Genomic DNA, 16343 nt, shown 5'->3' on the forward strand with positions numbered 1-16343 from the left:
TCAGGAACAGAAAATGGAATAAAACTTTAAAATTTGACAAAAACAACAACATTTATATCATGTAATACATGATATTTTTCTCCTGATACGTTTGAATGTTTAACAAAATTAGAAATATACATTAGTCTGGCAGTAAAGAAAAACAGATTTTGACAGCATAAAATAATCCCAATTTAAATATTTGTTTGTAAATATTAGTGATGAATCAGTCAAAAGTAATTCTATGTGGGTAAAAGCAAAGTCTATTGGGGAACACAACACAATTTATATATATATATTTTTTTTTATCTCATATTTTTTCCATCACCATGTCCCTTTAGGGCTTCGGTAGAGCACTAGAAATCCAGATTTAGTTATCTGAAAAAGTGTCTCAGGGTGATCCAGTTATGCCTTGAAAATTATCTGATGCTGGATAGCAAAACACTGGTCACATCCAAATCCAGATAATTATGATCCAGATTAAACTTTTTGAAAAACATTGTTCTCAATATCAATTTAGTTCTGGAAGTTTTTCCAAAAATAATTTGAGAGAAACAAATGAGATTTGATATGAAGATTACTGAGGGATCATAATCTGGATTTTGCGGTAAATTTGATGAAAAATGTTGTATTGAGATCTTCAATAATATTGACGTTTGATTGCAGACTTTACAAATCTGAGCTCAGTTTGACACATTGTTGACATCTCTTCTGAAACTCTAGTGACACCAGACATTTGGAGATTTTCGGAAATACTGTAGACATACATCAAGCAAAAATGTCCATGTGCTCTCTATTTAATCTCATTGACGTATTAAAGAACTAATCAAGATGTTAAAGGGATCATGTTATATAATAACACTTACATGTTTTACTGGTAGTACACACCATTCAAAACTACTTTTGGACTTTTCATTTGACATAAAATAGTCTTTTACTTTGCAGTAGTGGCCTCTTCACCCAGTCTCTTCAAACACTCAAGCGTTGAGTTATGAAAGCAAACCTCCTCGCCGTGTTAATGCAGTGATTTATTGTTGACTGTGTGGGTGTGAGAACTGAGCCTTATTTAAAGACCGACTGACTGAATAGAGCCAGAATCAATACAGGCAATGCCCCCCCCCATCTCATTTGGGCCGTTTCCCTCCGAGCGAGACTTTACATTCCTCTTGAGACCCCCGCATTTTTACAGGGAATTGGGGGCTACAGACTGTGGTGAGATTTTGTCCAGCTGTGCGATTTCCTGAGAGGGAGAGACTTTCTGTGTGGATGTGAGTTTTCATTTCACGCTGTCAGAATGTCCACAGCTTTCCTCACGAGACGGCTTGGCTCTGATAAGGACAGAGAAACTCCTAGCCTTACCCAGGCCAAGTAAAACCAGTTTGTTGAGTTGCACAATGTTTACTCTTCCTCTTGGACTGTCATATTTCTCAATTGAGGAAACGCTTCTGGTCACTCATGGTATGAGAGTTTGTATATTGATGTTTGTTTTTCTTGTTTCTTGCCGTCTCCTCTAGCGCTCTGAGCCCTTGAGGTCTTCGGGGAAGAGGTTACACTGGGGAGGAGCGAGTATTGAGAAGACACAGGCGTCCCTTCGGTCAGACCCACTGAGAAATTCTCATCTATCTCTGGTGTTGGAAAACTTTCCTACTGAAAGGCTTGGTGTAAATTAAGCGATCAATGTTCTTGGTGATATGAGGGTTCGTGTCGAGAGACAAGCACGCGTTGGCCTTGTGAGGGCCATGGCTTCTGAGGGTGCTCCCGCTGTGCTCGGAGTGAAAGGTCTTTGTAAAGAAACTTCAAAATCTGCAAACAAAAGTCATCTCATATCTGTCAACTTTGTCTTGCCGGACGGAGAATCAACTCGGACACGGCTACGTTTCCCATTTAGTCCTTTGGAGGGCAACCAGGATAAATCTCCAGGCACAGATCGCCGAACATGGAAGTCTTTGGACACTAGGTCTAAAAGTTTGGATTGCCTGGAGGAGAATTACAGGTCCTCAAGCTGCCGCTGCAGTGCTGTAAATTGGGGGGCAGAGGGATTATGTGTTTTCCAGACGTGTGGGTTTTGCGATGCAGTGGAAAGCAAAGAAGAACGCCCAGAGAACAGCTTAACTACATGCAGGGGAAAGATGCGCCAACAGAGGAAAGCCGACGTTTTTTCTCCCGATGTGACTTGCCTCGCAGGAGGAAAGCTGACATTGAGCGGCTCAGATGGTGCATTGTGCCAACTGGAATGTGACGTGGGCCAGAACTCTCAGGAGAGGCTGCAGCCTTGTGCGATAGACCTCAGGAGAAGCAGCTTGCCAGTCTCCTCGCCACAAGGTGCCCGTTGCACCCGTGGCTGTAGCAATAATGGCGACGTCAAGATGCACGACACGACGCACCTTAAGTGTGAACTGTGCTGCAAAAATGGCTACTCCAGTTTGGAAAGGCTGAACAGGAAAACCAAACCCAAATGCACGCTGGACTGGGCCTTGAAGAGATCTGTGCCTTTCAGGTTGTCCGCCAGCCAGGACTGCAGTGACGGTGAAGGTGCCGTGTCCGACAGCGAGTTTGTGCGCAACAGAAAGGAACGCTCCACCGTTCTAGTCAGGAGATACCTGAAGAACAATCAGAAAATCAAGAAGACCGTGTGCACGGGCACCAGGGCCATTGTGAGGACCGGTCACATTTCTGAGAGAGCCTGGCAGAGCATTTGTGGGCAAACGTACCACCTGGGTATGAGGTGTACACATGAGGCCGGACGCCAAAGCAGAGGACTTCTGTCCATCCAGCTGCATGTTTCCAGAGCTCTTCTCATCTATCCAGGGGTCAGGTTTACAGAGGTAAGGTCACTTTCTCTTCACACTAACACTCGACACAGTATGAATGCTTCCTTTATGAACACAAGGTTATTAAGGTGTTAGGTTAAAGCTCTATGAATGTGGTACAGTTCTTGCACTGAATGTGTGTGTCTTAGGTCATGTTTTGAAATTCTTTCGTTGAATCAGTCTGATTTCATTTGCATGTAATTGTGCTCAAAGGTGCTCGCTGTATCACAGTTAGTAACGCTTATAACACAAACAAAACTTTGTGTTACACTGTTTATGCCACATATGATGTCTTTTTGAGGAAAGGTGTGCCGTTACTTTTCTAAAGGATGAAGCTTAAAATGCACAGGAAAGGAATGATTCACATAGAGCGACTAGAATGTGGACCAGTTATCAACCACTTTGTACCATGGGGGATACGGTGGAACGCTGAGGGGTTAACTAAAAACAACCCAAGCAATCAAACATTGATTGAATGTGCCACTATATTAATGTCTCGTTTTTTAAAAAGTTGAAATGGGAAATTACAAGTTTATTTCTTACATTTACAACAAATGTTTTTTCATTTAACTTTCCCAATGGTTTTCTCATTGACATGAGTTGTCATAAAATCCACAAACTATATGGTTTTATTAAGCTAAAACTAGTTTATTTTGATGGGAGGACAGGAAATTGCTTTTTATTGTGGAACAATATTAGTATTATCTTTATTATCTGTCAATATTATGTTCATATTCTTCAGGGGTGTCTGTACATTATCTAACATGTTTACTCGGATCCCTGTAGTGTGTTTCTTTAATGACATCAACTGTACCATGAAATCTGTCATTTCTCATTTGTTTGGCTAATTTTGCAAATACCTTTTATTTAATTTTATGCAAAAATGAACAGCAATTCAGGGTTTATAGTATATGTAGAGTAAATCAGATTTTTTTTATTTCAGAAACCAGTTTGTGACTCTGTCTTGTGTCAAACACAAAAGAAGATATTGTGAGAAATGGTTTTCTATTCATATGTCAATGTGGCTCAGTGTTGTTTGGTTATCAACATTCTTAAAAATATCTTCTTTTGTGTTCTTCAATAGAAAGAAACTCATACAGGTTTGGAATGACACCAGGATGAGTAAAAAATAAAAAAATACTCATTTTTGGGTGAACTCTTCCTCTAATAGTGTTCATTTGTGTGGTCATTTAATTGTGCCAGTCTATTTAACAAATGGAAAATGTCCAACGCTTTATTGCGCCCTCAATTGTAATCATTAGCAGGCAATTGTATGTGCCAAGAAACTGTCTCGCTCGTAAGTACGGCATGGTTTCATTGACAGATGATTTAGTAGTAGCTGCCGTCAACCTCAGATCTACTGTGCGTCTCTGAGCTAAGACAGACGTTTTACTGGAGCTCTTGTAAAAAGCAGTGCTTGTTGTGTTAAGGTCCGTTCCAGCGCTGTCTGGTCGGGACACTGAAGCCTCTGTTCGGGGTCTCGCACCGATGCTTAAAGACATTAGGGGTTTATTGGCCCTTTGAGGACTGAGTTTTTTGCCTTCCCCACCGCCTCATTCGTTCCTTTGGATGAAAACCGAGTGATGGAGAGAGAGAAGCCAGAACAGAAAGCGTTGACACATTTTTAAAACCTAACCTTGGTTATGTGAAACTCAGCCTTCGGTTTCCTCAAACCACAATAATTTGCATAATTGAATGACTGCCGTATTAGACCACTCTTTCCATAACACAGTCTTTAGTGTTGGCAGGATAGTGCAGCACTGCGTGCGTTTTATTGTCCAAATTAGAATATGAATTGGGTTTTGGCTCAAGTTTCATTGTTGGAACTTTGCACTTTGTCATTAAGTTTTTATGTGAAGCTGTTTTGATACGACGTTGTTGGATTTCAACATTTAGTCTTTCCACTTGTACTCATTTCACAGTTTTAGGATCACACGCGTCCTAACCAGATGTGATGCACCATAAGACATCTTTTTCAGGGTTTTTGTCCTAACTGGCCGCCGAACCAATTTAGTTCTGTGCATCATGAATATTGATTTAATATAATTATCTGTACATCTTGATCTTGTAACTGGATTTCAAAGTTAATTTTGCCGCTATACTTTTTCCAACCTATAAAAAAGATTAAATAAAGAATGGTTTTATAAAGTTGTGTGTACAGAACACCACTAATAATCTCTCTCTCTCTCTCTCTCTCTCTCTCTCTCTCTCGCTTTACTTATATTCACTTTCATGCCTTTAGCACCTGGCATCATCCACAGCAGTTCATAAAAAGTGTCCAGGCTGTATGTGTGACTGTGGCCAACACCTGGCAAACGTGCAGTTCAGAATAATTCCCATGGCATATTTACATGTCCGTCTGACCTGGACTTGGTCGAGAGACTGGTCTCTTTAATTAAGCTGAGCATGCTTTTTTTACTGCTGTTTGGATTCGCCCTCAGATGTTGACACTGTCGTCCCACTCAGCAGTATATTTTGAAGACAAGCTTGCAGGAGACATCTGTTAAATGACTTTAATTATGTCTGTTATAATAGCAGCCGTAGGGAGGATGTGCAGAACGTCTCTCGTCTCAAGCAGGTTATACTGTAGTTAAGTGGTTATTCATGGCAGTTTATTGTAAAACTAGTTAAACCTTTCAAAGCAGCTGCAAGCTAACAAATTATTAAATAATTGTTGAATAGTAGTGTTTTAACAGGCCAAAACCTCTCAGCCTAAAAAAAGATTAAATTGCATTTGTTCGAGGTTTTAAGTTTAGCTTGACCCAATGACAGTTTGCACCATCAGTTTGATCATGCTTTATATTTGCACGTCTTCAATGCCGTCACGTTTCTGAAAGTCACACGGGTATATCTGCTGTCTTACTGGTATAGAAAAAAACGGAGCTGCATCAAAACCGTCCCTATTGCACATCTGGCAGATGCTTGCATCCAACACAACTTGGCAACAGTTCATTGAAGTGATTTACTTTTTACCAGTTTGTTTCTTTAATTGGGATCAACCATGACCGCATTGAGTTACATGAAGTTTGTGTATAAAGTTTGTGAGTGAAGTGTGAAAGTAAAAGTGATGTGAGGCCAAGTTCGAGCCGTACTTGGAATCTGTGCTCTGCATTTAACCAAACCAAGTGCACACACACAGCAGTGAGTAACACACACACACCCAGAGCAGTGACAGCCATAGCTGGAATCCTGTGGGTCGAGAACCAAACCTTATGATTTTGTCCCAAGCTCCAACTTTTTTTCGCATATTGTTAGACAATTCTTTGTATAACTGCTTTATATAAACTAATAAGCACGATACTAACAAACAATAAGAACCCTTTAGGTTGCAAAATATAATCAAATATTTGTTAGTAAATCTCACCATGTCATCTGAGGTATGAACCAGCTGTTTTCACAAATGGATGTCAGGCTCTGGTAAAGGGTGGAATTTACTGCTCTGGTTTGTGGTATTAAGGGAAATGAGGCTAATAGCTCTTGCCTACCACACCGCAGGAAGATAAACAGAGAGAACGGCCGTGTTATTGACTGTTTAGCAGCTGATAGAGACTGTACAGCAATTCCAGAGATCCCCAAACAGGTAATGAGTAATGAGAGCACTGATAAGAGTTCTGTCAGTGACCCAGAGAGATACCGTGAGGAAAAATGTTGCATGGACTGTTGAGGCCTTGGTTTTTTAATGCCATTTTTACAATAAGTGCATACTGTGAATTCAAAAGTTCAAATGTTGAATGACACGTTATATGTCTGTGCAACACTTTAAAATGGTCAGTTCCTGTGAGTGTCAGGGATGTTTAAATCTATTCAAATCTGCGTCGCGGGTAACCTTTCCAACGCGATCACGTAATATGGAAGTAATCCGTATAAATATATAGAAAATATATAAAAAAGTTGTTATGTTTAAAATGTATATAATTTTTTAGTTTTCTTGTAAAATGACTATTAGCTGTTGTAGAGCCTCTTGAAGCTGCGGTGAAACTGAAATTTGGACCTTAACCAAAGCGGCCGTAACACAGACGGTTTCTGACAATCTCATATTAATCTTGAGTTGTATTGCATACTTCCTATCTTCGAAAAGTATTAAGTTTGATCACATTTGTAAAAGATAGATACAGCTGTACGATTATTTCCGAAAACATTCAGCGCGTGCGGGGGGGTTAGGCTGAACCACTTGGGGTAGCCAGAATTTTATTTTTGAGGGGGGCTGTCTGTAAATGAGGGGGCCATTTTGTTTACGTATAAGTTTCTATACATGTATATATATATTTATATGTACTAAAATGATACACTTGTATTATACAGCTCATTTCACTGTTTTAGCAAACATAAACGTAGCTTAGCAGCTCTTAATATGGTCCTCATGTCCCCTCATATTTTGCGTCTCTCTCGTTTGAATGAACCGTGTTCTGATTGACATGATCCCTACACAGTGTTCACTGCTTTCTACTCCCTGCACACAGGAAATTGGCTTAAGTTTGCTTCTGAAGCTAACTTCATAACAGGAATTTGCAGCGTCTTCATAGACGGACAAAACTTACTTTGGTTAATTAAGCGCAATCATGAGATTTGCGTAACGTTAGTAGGTACATTTAGTTCACTTCAATGCCCTTTATCTCCACTTCGCAGGGATTTTACTGGCGAATTAAACAAACCTCTAAAGCGGCAAGAGCCGCATAGAAAATATGCAGAGGGGAGTCATTAGGACCCAGATTAAAGGGATAGTTCATTCAAAAACTCCAATTTGCTGTTAATTTACTCACCCTCAGGCCGTCCGAGATGTAGATGACATTTTTCCTTGAGTAGAACCATAGAGAAGATTGTTTGGTAAATCCGCAGCCCTCTCTGTTTCATATAATGTGAGTCTATGGGGTCCATCTGTCTAAGAGTTCCTAAAGCACATCATTTAAAAAACCGGCTCCTGGCGACATGTGTTAAAAAACAGTTTTTCAATAATATGACATTATGATTAGAATCAAACCTGAACAAGATGTTACAAAGAGAAAAGTTGGAGTCTTTAGAGTTGATCATTTATTTCAATCATCTGTTTTCCATATAATTCTACAAATTGAATCTAAATATTAGTAACTGTAATATTAACTGTATGAGAACTGATGTTTTCCACATTTCTGCAAAATGGCCTTTCGTGGCCTTTCTGATGTGTTTGATCCGTCACAAAGGCAGTAAGGATCTTATTAACAGTTACAGCATTTGACAGATCAATTAACACACAATACCCCTAATAAAAGCAAAAACAAATCAATTTGCATTTAATTTTTAACAATAATCACATTCGATACTTATACATTCGAATTCGTTTGATGTTATTGACTGTGAGGTTTAGGGGTGAGACTTTATTATTCCAACCATCATTAGTTTTTCCCTATGATTCATATCATACATATTCATTCAGGTTAGCCGACTAGTTTCCAATTCCTGTGAGATCGGACTGGTTAAAAACATCCCCAAGATGAATGGGTTAAATGTTTTCTGAATTTCAGGGCAGGATGTTAATTTATTACTTCACTCTTCAGATCTGTGTGCTGTGCTTCAGTCAGGCTACTAAAAAAATTTAGTTGAGGTTGTTTTTCAATAACTTGAGTTACTGACACTGTCACAAAGTGTCTTTATAGGTAAAAGATGCGGTAACAAATGAAGTACCGAGAGGATACAAAGCATATTCCACACATTCCTTCCTCCCGTCACTGATGACACTCACATTCCCAATGACATCACATCCTGTCAATGTCAGGTACTGATAAGAGCTCGCTGTAACTACTCTGACACTAATCTGTATGCTTAACAAAGCACCGGACGATGGGCGGGGAGGGGGTGGCCGTGGGCACAGAAATACAAAACAGGCCTTGTGTCTCTGAGAATGCAGAGAGTCATTTAGGAGAGTTACGGAGAGGTGTTGCCCTCTCAGCATCTCACCATATAACGTGTGTCTGGTCATAATATTACACTCATGATGGACAATGAGATCCTTTCTTCGTAATCCTCATCGGATGTGCAGTTTTGCACTGGTGTGTAGTTTGTTTCTAAGGTTGTAAAATATTGTTTCACATCACCAAAGAGCATTGATGTAGTGTCATGATGTCAAATGGAGCTACATGTAGAAACCTTCGACTTAGTCAAGGCTGTACGTTAACGTTTTTGCACTTTTGCACGATGCTACAGAAGTTAAAAGTTTTGTAGCACAGGCTTTCAAGTGCAGGTCATCACAGAAATAGAAAGAAACCGAAAGAAAAGGACATGAACGTTATACAAATGGATAAATTAGGGCCATATCATTTTTAGTTTAGATCAAATTCATATTCTGTACGAGTTCTGCACTTTCAATGTTTTACTATACAGAAGTAAATACATTTGTCCATAAAAATACTGTAGTACAGTATATACTATAGTATTTAAAAATACTCCAGATGGTCCAGAGGAAGTTAGAATTTCAGCTCTATTTTCTGTTTACATTAAAGTTTTGTAATATATAAAATATATTCTATATCTTGTATGGAACTTATCTATCATGATATGCATCGTATCGAAAGGCCCTTGCCAAAACACAGCCCTTGCATTTACTACAGTAAACTATTCAAAACTTACTATCATAAACATTAAAGTACACTATTTTTAGGGCTTTCACGATTTTGAAATTAGGCCCACGATTAATTGTCTATTAAATAATAGCGATTTTGGCGATTAATTAATAATAAGGCTTTGACAATATAACTATTAATGACAATAAATTTATTCAATGAAGATAATATAAACTTTCGAAATGTGAAAATTTTGTAAATAACTTTACAAATATTATTTACCATAGAGTGACCTTATCAGAGGAAACTTTAGTCTTGAGCACAAAAATAGAAATGAGGGTCTTGCTGTGTAGATGTAGCAAGTCTGGAAACAAAACAAATTGACAACAAAAAAACAAAACAAAGCTTATATAACTCAAACGATTAATAATTGTCAATTGAATTGAACCATGCAATATGAAATGTTAGGGGACATCGGGACAGCTGTTTGTGGACATCGGGAAAAAATGGCGTACTCCTCATAGGAACAGCCTGATGGCGGCCCGCTTGGAAGTACCAGGAGTCGAGCTTCCTTTAACCATCTCCTCCTTCTTTAACCATCTCCTCCTGAGGGCTCCAGTTGAGGTCAAGCTCCTTAACGGCCTTCTCTAGGAGACTCACAAACTCCTCATGGAGGTCCTGAAGGCTCTCCGATTCGGGGCAATCCCGCTCTGACTCCGCCCAGTCCGTATCCGAGATGGATATAGGCTCGTCATCATCCCCAACGCCAAAGGAAAAAGCATCTGTGACGGCAGCCGAAAGCACTCCTCAACAAGAAAAGACTGGGCAATGAGTCAAACGGCAGAGGACGGCAGTCCCGGTCATTGCCGCTACCTCGCGGAATGGGTTTGCCACCAGCAGCTTGCTGACGGAAGTGAGCCTCAAGCACAGACCAATTTTTTTCATAACATGTGCGGCATATTTGTCGTATATTGTAAAGCCCTGCTAGTGCTCATATTTATATATTCACGCAGGCATTCACCTTTGTGCATCTGGTTCAATTCATCCCTTTGTTTTAAAGTACAGAGTGTGTTTTGCTGTGACTGAATATGGTTCAGCACATCTGGTGTAGATTATCTCTGGGTTTGTGTGTACGTTAATGAATCGTGTTGGACTGAAATGGGTTTGTGGGTGGCCAATGCTAATGTAATGTCTACAGTGCAGGGAGTTTTCACACCAGATTTGTATTATAGGTGGAAGGGAATGGGACCTAAAAAGTTTAAAAACTGCTGCATTGAGATGATGCTTTATGTGTATCTGCTTTATATTTAAATAAGGATTTGTCAGCTTTAGTTATACATGTTCTTAAAATGTGCTTTATACTTACTGAATTCTTGATTCGCTGTGGAGTATACACTTTTCGTCATGAAACGTTTACTGCACACCAAACATAAATAAAGAAATAAATTTACATTTGTGGTTGTTGAGGTGTGGGTTCATACCCACTTGGTGAATGAAAGCATCGAGCCTCCACAAAATAAATATTCCTGTGATTCCAAACAATTCATTGATTGACAAATACAAGATACATACATTCAAATTGGTAAAATAAACACCTATTTTGCATGATATTAAATCCAAATATACATCATTCTGCAAAAAGAGACATGTGGCACTGTGGCAGTGTGATGTGTGGCAGTGGTCGGTGCTTAAACTCTTGAATGCTTTCAGTTCCGTTATTTCCGGCTTTTTGAAATCTTTGCAAATTTCTGGCTTTTTTTTTAAGTTGACAGTAACGCAAGGAATCTGGCCGACCTGTACGCGCTCCGTAAATTGATCCAGAGACGAACTGACATGATTACCTTCAGTTGAGGCCTGACATCTACACCTACCAGACAGAGAAACCAAGTGTTTATAGTAAAGATAGAATTGAGAGCGTATACATCTGTAGATGCATGCGCGTGCTAACAGTGGCAAACGTTAGCAAACGCATTTACTTGAACACAAACCTGACATATAAGATGAGCCTTCTCAATGTTCCCTCTCCCTTTATACTAATGCACTTGTGACAACTTAAAATGGATGTCAAACAGTTTCTTTCATGTTTAGTTTCTGGCCGATAGTTAACTGCTAGTTGTATAACTAACAAAGTTAGCGAGCATACCGTATGCATTCAAAACTTAACTCCTTATGTAGCCGAATCTGTGTTGACTTGTATTGGCCGCCTCCAGGTTTCCCTTTGTTTAAGCGTGACGTCGTTTAGAAAATGGACTTCTACAGTCCCCGCCAAAGGAAGCAGTCGCTTTAAGCAACTTGTTAGCAACTGCGGTTTTAAAGTCACAATAGGGCTTTAAAAATCACAAGTGGGTTATAATTGGTGTGTTTTATGTCATAGAAGAAACGATGTAAATATTTCGAGGTTTTGTTTACCACAGGCCTTATTTCTGGTGATTTACCAAAAACCGATTAAAAAACCCCATAGACTTTGAAATGATGGAACCGGAAGTCCTAAGATGCTAACTCGCTCCCGGGTTTTGCATACAAAAATACGTCATCTCTCTGAGCCTCCCTATGGTGATGTCAAAAGTGGTTGCGTTGCTAATTCAGTTTTCTACTTGGTGTGAGATGTAATCTACCAAAATCCAAATGGATGCAGAAGTCAAGAGAGAGATTGGTGTGAGGAGCTTTCAGGATGTCAGGAACATCCTGATCAAACATTGACATCGTTCTCAATATTTGACCTGCTGCTGTAATGGTGGAATGGATTCCGGACACAAATTACAGCTGGGTGGGAACCTACAGACAGTGTGATAAAAGTGTGGCGGAAACGGTGAAGTCGACATGAAGTAGAATCCCTTCAGGGTATTTTACTGAATCTTTGAAAATTGAAGTTTAACTGGTAGAGGATTAGTCAGAGCTCTAACACAGCCACGATTACACTGAACAAAAGCATCTGTTAAAGGTCCAGTGTGTATTTTTTATTGAAATATCTATTTACAGAAATGCAAAATAAAAAACATAACTATGTTTAAAGATGTAAAGATCTTATCTAATGAAGCGTTATGTTTTTATTATCTTAGAATGAGCTATTTCTATCTGGATACACCGTGGGTCATGAAATTCACCGTGTTGTTTCTACAGTAGCCTTAAACGGACAAACTCCTCTAAATAACGTGTTTCATAAATACGTTATCTCGTTTGATAAACAAGCGAAAACGTGACATCATCTTAGTTTTGTGTCAGCCTCCGGAGTGCTTCGAAAGGGAGGGGGGGGAGTGAGTGATCAAAACCATCTTTCGGAAAATGTTCCTGTTTTTTTTTGGTACTCAAATCCCATTGGTTTACATTGAGAGGGCGGGGTTTATGACCTGTACTTCAGTTAGCCACAAGGGGGGGCTTCACTGTTCAGAACGTTTGAGGGACACCGGTTTGGTATGACACCACTAGCACTAAGCAGAAGAACTAAAGGAAAAACACCTTTATTTTGGCAAATCACAACTACTTTATAAAAGCTGATGTGTGTAAAGTCAGTTAGATTTCTTAGAAACGCATGAAGACAGCTAAAAACAGCTCATACAACACAAACTTCCTCTATCACAATAAACATCTCTTGTTCTCAGGTCAGCGGATGATCATGTCACCGTTGTGTCTTAATCTGTTGTTTGTATTGTCCTGTGAGGATTGCTGGCGGTTGAGGGTGTTGCTCGGGGAAGGTGTGGTCTGTGATGTGAGGAATGTGTTCGGCAGGCGGTTTTCATTCCCGTCAGCTCAGACAGAGATTATACTGCTGATATAGACTCTGTTAAGAGACAATAGCGGCTCTCCTGTCACTGTCAAATCAACATGAGGTTTTCTGTGTTTCTGTGTGTCAAAGGTCAGTTCAATACAGTATATTCCTCAAACATCAAATTATACTTTAACAAGTTTATGGCATTAAAATGAGAGCATAGAGGTTGAAGTCCAGGGTTCCAGAATTTAGTTGACAGGCTGGGATAATCAAATGTATCATCCTTGTTGTTATGTTCAATGTCATGAAAAGTCTCATTTACTAAATGTATTGTAAAATCTTACTGTAATATATGATTGGGTGAAATGAGGTCATCAAACTGTCAAAAAGTGTCCCAATTCACAATTTGTAATATATGTCCACTGTAGTATTTGTAGTATTTTCAATGTTATCATATCATCCCATAAATTGTCATTTTTAATGTTATTGTATCATCCCATAAATGGTCATTTTTATCGTATTGTCTGAAAATGTTTCATTTTTAATGTTATCGTATCGTACGATAATAAAATAATTTCAAACAGGCGATATATAGACGATAAATTATAAATAATTTCCTCTGGTTTACCACTTCAGCTGCATGCTGATCACAGTTGAAATACAGAACAGAACAGTTTTTTGTTAAGGAACTTTCTCTTACTTCTTTTAGCAATCATCATGGTTGTATGTGTATTGTAAAATATACATTTTTGGTCTTCTCCCTGGCATGGACCTACAGATTAACTTTTTAATAAACAAATCCTTTATGTAAAAGTCATGTTTAAAAAGGTTTGTTGTCCTTTCAGTCGGTATTATTATAACCAGAAAGATTATTATACACAGGACCAGAGAAAAATTGGATGTAAAGCTCTACAGTTTTATGACATGCAACATCAGTATCTCACAAACGTTCATTCTTGTGGTGGAGAAATGTAACAATCTTTGTGATGCACAGTAAAATTCTTCCTGAAATCTCATTTACAGTTGGTATAATCTTGACAACATCTAAATGACATGTCTGTTCTGTTCTGTGGAGTGTGACTTAAGTCGTTTCACAGCATTCTTGACCGTTAAAATAACAAACCAGACCTCACCCAACATCACAACAAGTTGATGCATATTTCCTCAAATCAACACTGGCGTATGTTAAGGGAACAAATCATACAGATTGTAATGTCACCTATCTCGCTGTGCCACAGGGGGGCAGTGCTGTACAACTACATTAACTACCAATGTTGTGATTTTCCTTGGGGAGAGGGAATGGAATATTCCAGTTATTGTGCCTCACTGTACATGCTCTGTATTGTAAAACTGTTTCTGCTTGTGTAACATTGGTGACTTGTGCACTTACGATTCATTTAATTCTCATCTGCTTGATGGAGCATGAAGTGGTGCTTGATTCTCTCTTCTCATCATGACTTACTGTGTCACATTTACAGAGAACATTATCTCAGAGGTCAAGTTGGTCATCTGTAATGCTTAATGATGTCTGTGCTCGCATGAGGAGAGTCACGGTTTTCCAGCATGCTGTTTGCTCTTTATTCTTTGCTCGTGTTGTGTTTGTGATCTGCCATCTCAAAGGAAAATCTCTTGAGATCTGTTGAAGAGGTTGATATGGCAACAGCATGGTGCGTTTGTAAATGACCGTGATATTGCAGTAATTCCCGAACGAAGCACACACTCACGTTTAGCTGTCGCTTTGTTTGAAAACATTACACACTCAAATAACTTTTTGTGTTATCGAGAAGGAACAGCTGAAAAGCTGTTAGAGGGATTCATTCCAAAACTAAAAGTTAGAAATTTTACTAAAATGCCTTACTGAACGATTAATTACTCATCACCGTTACCATTTAAAACAATCAATCCCAAAGCAAAAAACTAATTTAGCAAGATCTTATTAATCATACATAAGAAATTAATGGATTATATTTTCATAATTTTCTTGTTTCGTTATTGAGAAGTTGTGTACACAGTGTGACAAGAAAATATTTAGCTTTTAACTTATAAAATATAAAGTCATCTGTTATCCTGTAAGTCATTTAAAAAGGTTTTGGTTGATGTGTTTCTTCACATAAAATCAAACTTTAATTGAAATATCTATCTGTGTGGGTGTAAACAGTCCTTTAAATGTTACAGAGGATGAGAATATCAGTCATGGACACTTCATTTCCTCAATTTCTACATTTTTACTATGCAAGAATATTCTGTCAATTCTTTTTCTCAATATTTGTCATTTGAGAACATAAGAATATACAATAATTTCACTTTGTTTAAATTAAAACATATTATAAACTCGGGATGCCTTACGATAATGAGAATTTCAGCAGAAAAGCTTTAAATGCATAAAAAATTTACTCCTATGTTAAAATTATGCTTTGTGGAAGGTAGAGAGCACAATTATGTTTATTATGATAATTTTTTGGGTTATAGAATTATGTTTTATAATTACATTTTATACTGCCATGATCTGGTGTCATGAGAATGATCCAACAAAGCAATTCTTAAATAACATTATTTAAAGTATTTCAAGTTTGGTTTGTTTGTTAATAGCCGTTTATTGAAACGTCAAGAAATTAAATAGAAATTTGAAGCCACAGAACAAAAATTAAAAATAGGTAAAGGTCTATGAACATTCCGAGATAGAAAAAACACAAAATGAAATTTAAATGAATAAAAGAACTACTAAGGTGACATACAGTAAACAGCGTATTATCATCTGCAACAGTCTGATGCTTACATGATACTAACAAACAATAGAAGTTTGTTCTTCAACCGACCTATTGCCAGGATGACTTATTTACCAAAATGGATACACAACAAGACAATGTGGTCACCTGCCACTTTCCATAAAAATTTTTTCAACATTACTTTGTTAAACCATTAAATTTGTTGCAGTCGGCTTTGGCAAAATTAGTACCTCACGACTAATTCTGGCGACCCATCGGATCTCATGACATCTCGTGCCACGAGATCTTGTCACACCATTATTAATTTGTAGAATTTTTCATTGTATAATAATCGTACTTAATAAACAATTTGAATGGGTCCTGCAGTTTGGTCGGATTTAAAGAAAATGTATGGGAGATTGCCATCTAGCGGTTGAGCTTGGTATTGCAGTTTTAATTCAAAATATTGGAGAGACAAGTTTAGCCAAGTAACGGTTCTTCTCGGTTTCCTTTGCTTGTTATCAGAAATAATCTATAGGCACTCTATTGTTTGTGAATGTTTGGAATTTAAGCGTAGGCCACAAATGCGTGCATGCGCAGTAAAACTTGT

General features: G+C 38.3%; 1 protein-coding gene across 1 annotated transcript in view; it reads left to right on the top strand.

The window, feature by feature from the left end:
• plce1 (phospholipase C, epsilon 1) overlaps positions 1-16343 on the top strand; it is a 74023-nt gene that overhangs the window by 3619 nt on the left and 54061 nt on the right. The window contains 1 exon segment of the mRNA XM_056770672.1: positions 1494-2804. Within this exon segment, the coding sequence (XP_056626650.1) occupies positions 1671-2804 (1134 nt within the window). The 5' untranslated portion in view covers positions 1494-1670.

The sequence above is a fragment of the Triplophysa dalaica genome, chromosome 17 (assembly GCF_015846415.1).
Source record: "Triplophysa dalaica isolate WHDGS20190420 chromosome 17, ASM1584641v1, whole genome shotgun sequence".
Taxonomy (NCBI): domain Eukaryota; kingdom Metazoa; phylum Chordata; class Actinopteri; order Cypriniformes; family Nemacheilidae; genus Triplophysa; species Triplophysa dalaica.